Raw genomic sequence first — 11,482 nt, 5'->3', positions numbered from 1 at the left:
GGACCCCAGCACACCCTGCGGCTCTCCAGGACCAGGAGTGAGGACCCCAGCACACCCTGCGGCTCTCCAGGACCAGGAGTGAGGACCCCAGCACACCCTGCGGCTCTCCAGGACCAGGAGTGAGGACCCCAGCACACCCTGCGGCTCTCCAGGACCAGGAGTGAGGACCCCAGCACACCCTGCGGCTCTCCAGGACCAGGAGTGAGGACCCCAGCACACCCTGCGGCTCTCCAGGACCAGGAGTGAGGACCCCAGCACACCCTGCGGCTCTCCAGGACCAGGAGTGAGGACCCCAGCACACCCTGCGGCTCTCCAGGACCAGGAGTGAGGACCCCAGCACACCCTGCGGCTCTCCAGGACCAGGAGTGAGGACCCCAGCACACCCTGCGGCTCTCCAGGACCAGGAGAGAGGACCCCAGCACACCCTGCGGCTCTCCAGGACCAGGAGAGAGGACCCCAGCACACCCTGCGGCTCTCCAGGACCAGGAGAGAGGACCCCAGCACACCCTGCGGCTCTCCAGGACCAGGAGGACCCTTTAGGACCATCAAATCCAGCCATGCTTTTCTTTTCTTCCAGGTACATAGCTGAACAGTTAGTGCTGCTGATTGGCCAGGCTATCTTCACACCTGACTCCCAGATAAAGGGAGGGCGAACACACCTGACTCCCAGGTAAAGGGAGGGTGAACACACCTGACTCCCAGGTAAAGGGAGGGTGAACACACCTGACTCCCAGGTAAAGGGAGGGTGAACACACCTGACTCCCAGGTAAAGGGAGGGTGAACACACCTGACTCCCAGGTAAAGGGAGGTGAACACACCTGACTCCCAGGTAAAGGGAGGGTGAACACACCTGACTCCCAGGTAAAGGGAGAGTGATCACACCTGACTCCCAGGTAAAGGGAGGGTGATCACACCTGACTCCCAGGTAAAGGGAGGGTGATCACACCTGACTCCCAGGTAAAGGGAGAGTGGAGAACCAGCAGTTGTCGGGTGCGTGCGTGCGTGCGTGCGTGCGTGCGTGTGTGCGTGCGTCATTGGAAGCGACACTGCAGCAGGCTGAAAGCAGAGGTTCGGTCCTGGAGTCTGAGGGCACACTTTAACTAACGTAGTTGTTAATCATGAATTAATGACGTACAAATCATGACATTGACTTTCCATTAATGTATTTGCTAACTACTTACATTTGACATTTTTGTCATTTAGCAGACGCTTTTAATCCAAAGCGATTTACAAGTGCATAGGTTCTTCAACAAGTAAAAAACATCACATCCATAAATGGCAAAACACACATGAACAGCTGTTCTAACCAAAAAGCAATAGGCATTGTAAGTGCATTAAAAAAAATTATAATAATTCAAAAAAGTCTCTATAGGGTACTGGGATATCAGAAGGGGGTGAACAGGACGGAGGATTCAGGTAGCTATTAGTCACCTGAACACCTGAACACGTACACACTATTAAAACCATAGAATAAATGTATAATCACAGTTAACCACTAATAAATACAGTAACTGCTTTTTTCATTCCAATATGAATTGGCATTCAGTAATGTAATTGTGAACATAAAGATGTACAAATATTGTACAAAGCAGTACAGATTAACTTCAGTAGTTAACTACATTAGTTAATGCCAATTCAGGTAACCGCATTGTGAAGTGTTACCCTTCCTGAAAATCAGAAAAATATTTTCCCCCACACATATAGGGGAAGAGGAGCCTTAAACACACACTCACTCACACTCACACTCACACTCACACTCACACTCACACTCACACTCACACTCACACTCACACTCACACATCCACTCTTCACAGTCAAGTACTTTATTGTCAGTAATAATGTGTTTCTTTAAAAAATCTTTTGAATGTACAACACAATTTTGGACAAGACAACTTCAGCTCGGAGCCACAGGCAGGCAGACGGTAAGGGAGAAAAATCTACAATATTACAAATAAAACAACACAGAGGAGCCCCACCCCGTCAACCAGGGGGAGGGGGAGAGAGGGAGAGGGAGAGAGAGAGAGAGAGAGAGCAGCAGCTGGTTCTGTGGAAGAGTGTAGCTCTGGGACTGGGGGGTGTGGCCGCAGTGAGCATAGCCCCGCCCACAATGGTGACATCATTGTTTCTCCTCCCTCGGGCTCCGAGGGGGAGGTGTGTCCGTCCGTCTCCTAGCGACCAGCGGGGTGCGGCGTCTCCTAGCGACCTGCGGGGTGCGGCGTCTCCTAGCGACCAGCGGGGTGCGGCGTCTCCTAGCGACCAGCGGGGTGCGGCGTCTCCTAGCGACCAGCGGGGGTGTGGTCTCGCGGCTCCAGAACGGCCGACTCCCCCAGGGATAGGGCCTCCGGTCTTCTGCACCCCCCCCAGCTCACCGCGCCCCCTACTGATCAAACCCTGCACAGCAAGAGAAACAAACACCCAGCTCAGTGTGAGTGTGTGTGCTACTGTACCTGTTATCTACTGATGTAAGTGAGAGTAAGAGAGAGTGAGTGTGTGTGTGTGTGTGTGTGTGTGTGTGTGCGTGTGTGTGTGTGTGTGGTACTGTACCTGTTATCTGCTGATGTAGAGGTGTGTGTGTGTGTGTGTGTGTGGTGTGTGTGGTACTGTACCTGTTATCTGCTTATGTAGAGGTGTGTGTGTGTGTGTGCTACGTACCTGTTATCTGCTGATGTAGGTGTGTGTGTGTGTGTGGTACTGTACCTGTTATCTGCTGATGTACAGTCATGTACAGGTCCATAAATATTGGGACATCGACACAATTATCATCTTTTTGGCTCTATACACCACCACAATGGATTTGAAATGAAACAAACAAGGTGTGCTTTAACTGCAGACTTTCAGCTTTAATTTGAGGGCATTTACATCCAAATCAGGTGAACGGTGTAGGAATTACAACAGTTTGTATATGTGCCTCCCACCTTTTAAGGGACCAAAAGTAATGGGACAAACTAACAATCATAAATCAAACTTTCACTTTTTAATACTTGGTTGCAATCCTTTGCAGTCAATTACAGCCTGAAGTCTGGAAGGCATAGACATCACCAGACGCTGGGTTTCATCCCTGGTGATGCTCTGCCAGGCCTCTACTGCAACTGTCTTCAGTTCCTGCTTGTTCTTGGGGCATTTTCCCTTCAGTTTTGTCTTCAGCAAGTGAAATGCATGTTCAATCGGATTCAGGTCAGGTGATTGACTTGGCCATTGCATAACATTCCACTTCTTTGCCTTAAAAAACTCTTTGGTTGCTTTCGCAGTATGCTTCGGGTCATTGTCCATCTGCACTGTGAAGCGCCATCCAATGAGTTCTGAAGCATTTGGCTGAATATGAGCAGATAATATTGCCCGAAACACTTCAGAATTAATCCTGCTGCTTTTGTCAGCAGTCACATCATCAATAAATACAAGGGAACCAGTTCCATTGGCAGCCATACATGCCCACGCCATGACACTACACCACCATGCTTCACTGATAAGGTGGTATGTTTTGGATCATGAGCAGTTCCTTTCCTTCTCCATACTCTTCTCTTCCATCATTCTGGTACAAGTTGATCTTTGTCTCATCTGTCCATAGGACGTTGTTCCAGAACTGTAAAGGCTTTTTTAGATGTTGTTTGGCAACTCTAATCTGGTCTACCTGTTTTTGAGGCTCACCAATGGTTTACATCTTGTGGTGAACCCTCTGTATTCACTCTGGTGAAGTCTTCTCTTGATTGTTGACTTTGACACACATACCCCTACCTCCTGGAGAGTGTTCTTGATCTGGCCAACTGTTGTGAAGGGGTTTTTCTTCACCAGGGAAAGAATTCTTCTGTCATCCACCACAGTTGTTTTCCGTGGTCTTCTGGGTCTTTTGGTGTTGCTGAGCTCACCGGTGCGTTTTCTTTTTAAGAATGTTCCAAACAGTTCATTTGGCCACAGCTAATGTTTTTGCTATCTCTCTGATGGGTTTGTTTTGATTTTTCAGCCTAATGATGGCTTGCTTCACTAATAGTGACAGCTCTTTGGATCTCCTATTGAGAGTGGACAGCAACAGATTCCAAATGCAAATAGCACACTTGAAATGAACTCTAGACCTTTTATCTGCGCCTTGTAATGAGATAATGAGGGAATAACACACACCTGGCCATGGAACAGCTGAGCAGCCAATTGTCCCATTACTTTTGGTCCCTTAAAAAGTGGGAGGCACATATAGAAACTGTTGTAATTCATACACCGTTCACCTGATTTGGATGTAAATATCCTCAAATTAAAGCTGAAAGTCTGCAGTTAAGCATATCTTGTTCGTTTCATTTCAAATCCATTGTGATGGTGTATAGAGCCAAGAGGAGAATTGTGTCGATGTCCCAATATTTATGGACCTGACTGTAGGTGTGTGTGTGTGTGTGTCTGTGTGTGTGTGTGTGTGGTACTGTACCTGTTATCTGCTGATGTAGGGGTGTGTGTGTGTGTGTGTGGTACTGTACCTGTTATCTGCTGATGTAGGGGTGTGTGTGTGTGTGTGTGGTACTGTACCTGTTATCTGCTGATGTAGGGGTGTGTGTGTGTGTGTGTGTGTGTGTGGTACTGTACCTGTTATCTGCTGATGTAGGGGTGTGTGTGTGTGTGTGTGTGTGTGTGTGTGTGTGTGTGTGGTACGGTACCTGTTATCTGCTGATGTAGGTGTACGTGCGTGAGGGGGACCGCCCCTCGGGTTGTCCATTGGGTGACAAGTGCAGGAAGTCCCAGATCAGAATAGTGTCATCATGGGAACTGCTGATGATCTGGAACTCATCAAACTGCAGCCGGAACACACGTCCAGAATGTTCCTGCAAAGCAACACCCTCACCATCATCACCACCACCATCATCACCATCACCACCATCATCACCATCATCACCATCACCACCATCACCATCATCATCACCACCATCACCACCATCATCACCATCACCACCATCATCACCACCATCACCACCATCATCATCACCATCACCACCATCATCATCATCATCACCATCACCATCACCATCACCACCATCACCACCATCATCACCATCATCACCATCACCACCATCACCATCATCCACACTAACCAAAACACCCAATCTGCATGAGAGACAACCACACTAACCACAACACCCAATCTGCATGAGACAACCATACCACAGACAGATAGTCACAGACAGACAGACAGACAGACAGACAGACAGACAGACAGGAAGACAGATAGACTGACAGACAGACAGACTCACAGACAGACTCACAGACGACTCACCACCAGCGTTCGCAGGCAGAGGGTGCTTGCAGGGGCTCGGGGGTCCAGAGCAGCCTGAAGATCCCAAACTTTAATCTTACTGAAAGAGAGACATTAACACTGTACTGAAAGAGAGACATTAACACTACTGAGAGTGAGAGAGACATTAACACTGTACTGAGAGAGAAAGACATTAACACTGTACTGAGAGAGAGAGAGAGAGAGAGAGAGAGAGAGAGAGAGAGAGAGAGAGAGAGAGAGAGAGAGAGAGAGGAGAGAGAGAGAGAGAGAGAGGAGAGAGAGAGAGAGAGGAGAGAGAGAGAGAGAGAGAGAGCTCATGATTATGATCTGCTAAACTTTCATTGAATTTTGTTGTTTTTTAGTTACGTACAATGAAAAGCAATACCTTAAATCAAATCTAAAAAGCTCAGGAACAACTTGAGTAACTTTAACACTAAAAGGAACTTAGCATCAAACCAAAAAAGGGGGCAAAATATTACAGAAAGAAAACATAGCTAGCTAGCCCAACGGCCACAGAGCTGTTGCCTGCAACAACAGGAGAAGTGGGACAAATCAGAGAAAACCACAAAAAAAGGACATCCAATGAATGAAAAGGAGACAGGAGGAAAGACAGGAACAAAATAACAAGTAAATAGGAAGGTAGGTTTCTTGATATAATTAATAATTTTCTGACGAGTCAAATAGCTAATCCAGTTAGCCTGCAGCTAGAGTGAGTGAGCAGCAGACATTTTGACAGTTGGAAATGGATACATTTCTACAGCAGAATAGTGGGCGGAGCTTGCGTAACCTAGCAATCAGCTACCCTGAAGAAGTCAGCAGTGAAACAGGGAGAAAGAGGCACAAAGCTAGGCTCCTGAAAGAGACTCCAGAGACGCTCAGAGCAGATTTTACTGTGCTGAATGAGAGAGAGGTGAAATCAGACCTGCTATTCTACACAGAGCACCCAGAAGCCTGGCATTCTGCTCTCCGTGCAGATGATAAAAACATGAAAATGGGCGGCAATAAAACAATGAGGCAATTGTACCTGGACACCACCCCAAATTTAACATCAATATATAAACAACGGTACTGTCATGATTCAAGGATCTGAATTAAAATTACAGCAGTTTGAGACTAACTTTCAGAGACTAAAACATGAAGTTGAACAGAAGAAATCCTCTGTGCCCTATAAAGCCCCATCTGCTCCCAGTGTGACCGTATCAGCCTCCCTGACACACACAGTGCCCAGCCCTGCCCAGCCAGCCTCCTCCAGCCACTCACAGCCACTCACAACCCTGCCACACCCAGAACACCGCTGTCTGTACAGCGCATCCAGGACTGCCTATCCCTCCTAGAGGCAGAATTAATCTAAATGAGAGAGTAAACTGCCAGAGACAAACAGTATTCAGAGACTCACAACTGAATTTACCAATTCAAAGAGGAAACCCGGACAAAAATGGAACAACTAGAAGAGAGCACAACTGATCTCTGTAAGGAAAATGAGGCCCTAAGAGCAGAACTGAGGGATTTAAAGGAGGACCTGGAGCAGAGAGACACGCAGATCCTCAGTCTCAGAGATGAGCTGCTCACAGACTGCACATCACAGACTGAGAGCAGCTCAGCCCTCAGAATCACTGCAGACCACAGACTGCACATCACAGACTGAGAGCAGCTCAGCCCTCAGCAAAGGTGGCCCAAAAAGCATGCAGGGAGTTCCCCACAGCCAACATCACCATCTCCACTTTACTGCCTCGGAAAGACGTCCCTTCTGAACTAATCAACAACATAAGCCGAGCCATCACCACAGACTGTGCTACACTGACGGGAGTTAAAGTCACACATCACCCCACTCTGACCCCGGAGCACCTATATGACCATGTGCACCTGGACCGGAGCAGCGTCTGGATGTTTGCAGAGGACCTGAGAGGAGCAGCACCCAGCCCTCACGCCATCAGAGGACCACCACGCCACCACCAGGGAACAGGACGCACAGCCCACCCATCACAGAGGACGAATCCACCCAACAGGGCCCCGTCCAGCATAGCCAACCCAACACAGAGGAGCCCCCTACCCAACAGGGCCCCGCCCAGCACAGCCAACCCAACACAGAGGAGCCCCTACCCAACAGAGCCCCGCCCAGCACAGCCAACCCAACACAGAGGAGCCCCCACCCAACAGAGCCCCGCCCAGCACAGCCAACCCAACGCAGAGGAGCCCCCACCCAACAGAGCCCCACCCAGCACAGCATACCCATCTCAGAGGAGGCCCCCACCCCACACAGCCTGGCCTGGAGACAACACATCTGGCACGGCCTACTACAGAGGAGCACAGCACAACAGAGTGCAGGTCACAGCACCCCCTAACACACAGCCCACCTACGCCCAGGTACTGTCTGGGAGGAACCACCCAGATTCTCCAGACTATGGAGAGGTGAGGCAATTATTACAGCTCATCTGTAGAATTATAGGATAAGTATATCCATACATATATATTTAAAAAAGAAGAAAAAAGGGTGTGTGTATGTGTATGTATGCATGTATGTATATGTATATGTATGTATATGAATGTATATATATATATATATATATATATATATAGATCTATATGTATGTGTGTATGTATATGTATGTGTATGCATATATAACCTATTTTTTTACCACTTGTTCCTTTGTTGTTACTTCTTGATTTATCTGTGTTGCTTTTTATTGTACAAATGAAATTTTATAGAAAATGAGATCAAAACTGATTAGCTCTTGGAATATTCAGGGTTTGTATTCATCGACCTTTGGAATTAAAACCAAAAATTCGGAATTCCACATACACATATCTGGTCATGACATCATTGTTCTCTTAGAGACATGGTGCCGTGACAACACAAACACTCACTGTCCCCCAAACTATCGAGAAATTTTACTTCCATCCCTAAAACATAACACTATTAAACATGGCAGAGACTCAGGAGGGGTGGTGATATGGTACAAAGAGGAACTATCATCAAATCTATTTGAAATGGAAAGAAAACCAACATATATGTGGCTAAAATTAAACAAAAACACCACTGAATGTAATAATGACATATACATTTGTGCGGCGTACATTCCCCCTTTAGAGTCACCATACTTCGATGACAATTTATTTGAAATTCTCCATTCGGAGATCAGGCATTACCAGGCCCAGGGTAATGTCCTACTGATCGGAGATTTAAATGCCAGAACAGGATCAGAGAATGATATTGTGGATTCTGCTGGCAACAGCCACATTTTCAGAACATCCTCTGTCTACCTTAACCCCACCACTACCCAAAGAAACAGTCTTGATTATACTGCAAACAAAAATGGCAAAGAGTTAGTGCACCTCTGTCGATCCTTAGGTCTGTACATGCTTAATGGAAGCATCAGAGGGGACTCTTTAGGGAGGTTCAGCTCTTGGGGCTAGTGTAGTCGATTATGCAATCACTGACATGGACCCCTCCTTCATTAGCGCATTCACTGTCAGACCACAGTCACCACTTTCTGATCACTGTCAGATAAATGTACACTTAAAAAGAAAGGGACAAAAGATAGCCAAAGAACCCGAGCCCTGCAAAACATTTCAGCTGAACAAAACGTTCAAATGGGCTCATGACAGTGATGTAAAATTTTAAACGGCAATCAGTTCACCGGAGACTACAAACCTTATTTACAACTTTCTCTCAAAAACATTCCAACCAAACCAATCTGGCATAAATATGGCTGTAACCCAAATTAACAAAATATATTATAAATCAGCCAACAAAGCAGGTCTCAAAAACGTCTGGCCTGAGACCCCAAGACCTGGTTTGATGAGGACTGCAGAAGTGTCAGAAAAAAATTAAGACACTTGTCCAACCAAAAACACCATGAACCACACAATTTGGAAAATCATCAAAACTACACTGAAACACTGAGAGAATATAAAAAGATTTTAAGACACAATACATTTAATCATTATCATCAAACCCTCAGAGAAATTGAGGATTCTATTGAAAAAAATCATTTCTGGGAACAATGGCACAAATTGAGCAACAGGAGCACACAAAATCTGGCTATACAAGACTGTAATACCTGGAAAACACATTTTGAAAAACTTATATAAACAAATATCACCAAACAATCTCAATTTGAGCAGAGCAAAATCAAAGAAAAACGAAAAATCCTAGAATCAACTATCAAAAACAATCTTATATAACCAACTTTACTACCAAATCTCAATTAAAGAATTAGAAGACCAAATTAAAAAACTGAAACCAAGAAAAGCTTGTGGCCATGACAGCATCAGGACAGAGATGCTTAAACACAGCACCGCTGAGCTGCAGCTGGCCCTGCTCAAATTGTTCAATCTCGTTCTCCAAGCTGGCTGCTTCCCTGAGAACTGGAGCTGGGGGCTTATTTCCCCAATACACAAGAGTGGAGACAAACTAGACCCAAATAACTACAGAGGCATTTGTGTAAGCAGTAATCTGGGGAAGGTTTTCTGCAGTATTATTAACGCCTGAATACTGGCCTTCCTTACCGAACACAATGTCTTGAGTAAAGGACAAATTGGCTTTCTACCAAATCACAGAACTACTGATCATATTTACACCCTACAAACCCAAATTAATCAGCACGTACACCAACAAAAGAAAATAATTTTTTTTGCATGCTCTATTGATTTAAAAAAAGCATTTGATTCAATTTGGCAGGAAGATTTATATTATAAAATTATCCAAAGCAGTGTAGGGGGTAAAGTATATGACATAATTAAATCAATTTATACAAATAATAAATGCGGAATAAAAATTGGCAATAAAAGGACTATTCTCTTCACTCAAGGGCGAGGTGTTAGGCAGGGATGTACCTTGTCCCCTACTCTATTTAATATCTATATAAATGAGTTAGCGGTGTTATTGGAACAATCTACAGCCCCTGACCTAACACTAAACAAGATGGAAGTTAAATTCCTCCTCTATGCAGATGACCTGGTGCTGCTGTCGCCCAATGAACAGGGGCTACAGCAGCATCTGGACCTGCTAGAGCAGTACTGCCAGAACTGGGCCCTGACAGTAAACCATACAAAATCTAAAATAATGATCTTCCAAAAAAAGGCAAGATCTCAGGAAAGCAGACACATGTTCAGTCTAGAAAACACCACCCTAGAACACACCCTGTCCTATAATTACCTGGGCCTGAAAATGAGTGCCTCAGGAAACTTTGGTCTGGCAGTGAATTCACTGAAAGAAAAGGCCTGCAGAGCCTTCTATGCAATCAGAAAAAAATTCTTCCAGATTGACATTCCAATCAGAATCTGGTCAAAAATGTTTGACAGTGTAATCCTGCCAATTGCTTTATATGGAAGTGAAGTATGGGGTCCACTCAGTCAACATGACTACATTAGATGGGAGAAGCATCCAATTGAAGCCCTACATGCAGAATTCTGCAGAACAATTTTAAACATCCAACAAAAAACACCAAACAATGCATGCAGGACTGAATTAGGACGATTCCCATTGATTATAAACATACAAAAAAGGTCACAAATTCTGGATGCAGCTGAAATCAAGTCCCAAAACAACACTGCAGTGCCATGCATTTCAAACCCAAGAGCTGAACCCTGAAAAGAGTCCACTAAGTCAGCTGGTACAGAGACTAACTAATCATCTCACATCTAACAAGAACATCTCTCAGGCCAACACTGCTTCACAAACACAAATCAGAATAAACCAAATTGCTAAACAAAATAAAACCATTTATCTGGAACATTGGAACAACCAAACCAAAACACAAAACAAGCTTACTTGCTACCTGGCCCTAAAACGAGAATACAAATTGGCTGAATATCTTGTGACTGTCCGAGATATGAAGCAGAGATGACTCCTTACTCCTTAGTACAGACTCAGTGATCACAACCTAGACATTGAAAAAGGTAGACATAAAAAGTCCTGGCTACCAAAAGAACAATAATATTAGAGAAAAATATTTTAATAAATTAAAAAAACATATCCCCAACTTTCTCCATCTGGAAGAGAGCAACCAACTGCCGATAGTCTTGGGGGAGGGACCAACTGCACATACTGCAGTAAAATATGTGTCTGAATGTCACATACTTAGAGACAGTGAGTGACAAAACAAACATACAACACTACAATTCACAAACACACACACACACACACACACACATATTGACAGATAATTTACCTGTTATATGAACTGTTATTATTAGATTGGCTTGTTATTAGTATGTTAGAACAGTTTGTAT

The 11,482-nt window shown here is 45.1% G+C and overlaps 1 protein-coding gene across 1 annotated transcript in view; it reads right to left on the bottom strand.

Moving 5' to 3' along the window:
- Positions 1-1,146: 1,146 nt before the first annotated feature.
- The window catches only part of LOC133134024 (F-box and WD repeat domain-containing 11-B-like), a 26,064-nt gene continuing 15,728 nt past the window's right edge, over positions 1,147-11,482 (bottom strand). The window contains exons 11-13 of the mRNA XM_061250382.1: positions 5,249-5,327; positions 4,635-4,799; positions 1,147-2,391 (exon numbers count right to left, since the gene is read on the bottom strand). Of these exons, the coding sequence (XP_061106366.1) occupies positions 4,638-4,799; positions 5,249-5,327 (241 nt within the window). The 3' untranslated portion in view covers positions 1,147-2,391; positions 4,635-4,637. The remainder of the gene's footprint in view (positions 2,392-4,634; positions 4,800-5,248; positions 5,328-11,482) is intronic.

This window comes from Conger conger, chromosome 7, assembly GCF_963514075.1.
Source record: "Conger conger chromosome 7, fConCon1.1, whole genome shotgun sequence".
In the NCBI taxonomy this organism is placed as follows: domain Eukaryota; kingdom Metazoa; phylum Chordata; class Actinopteri; order Anguilliformes; family Congridae; genus Conger; species Conger conger.
The sequence above is the reverse complement of the archived record's forward strand: the minus strand, read 5'-3'. Positions and strand labels throughout refer to the sequence as shown.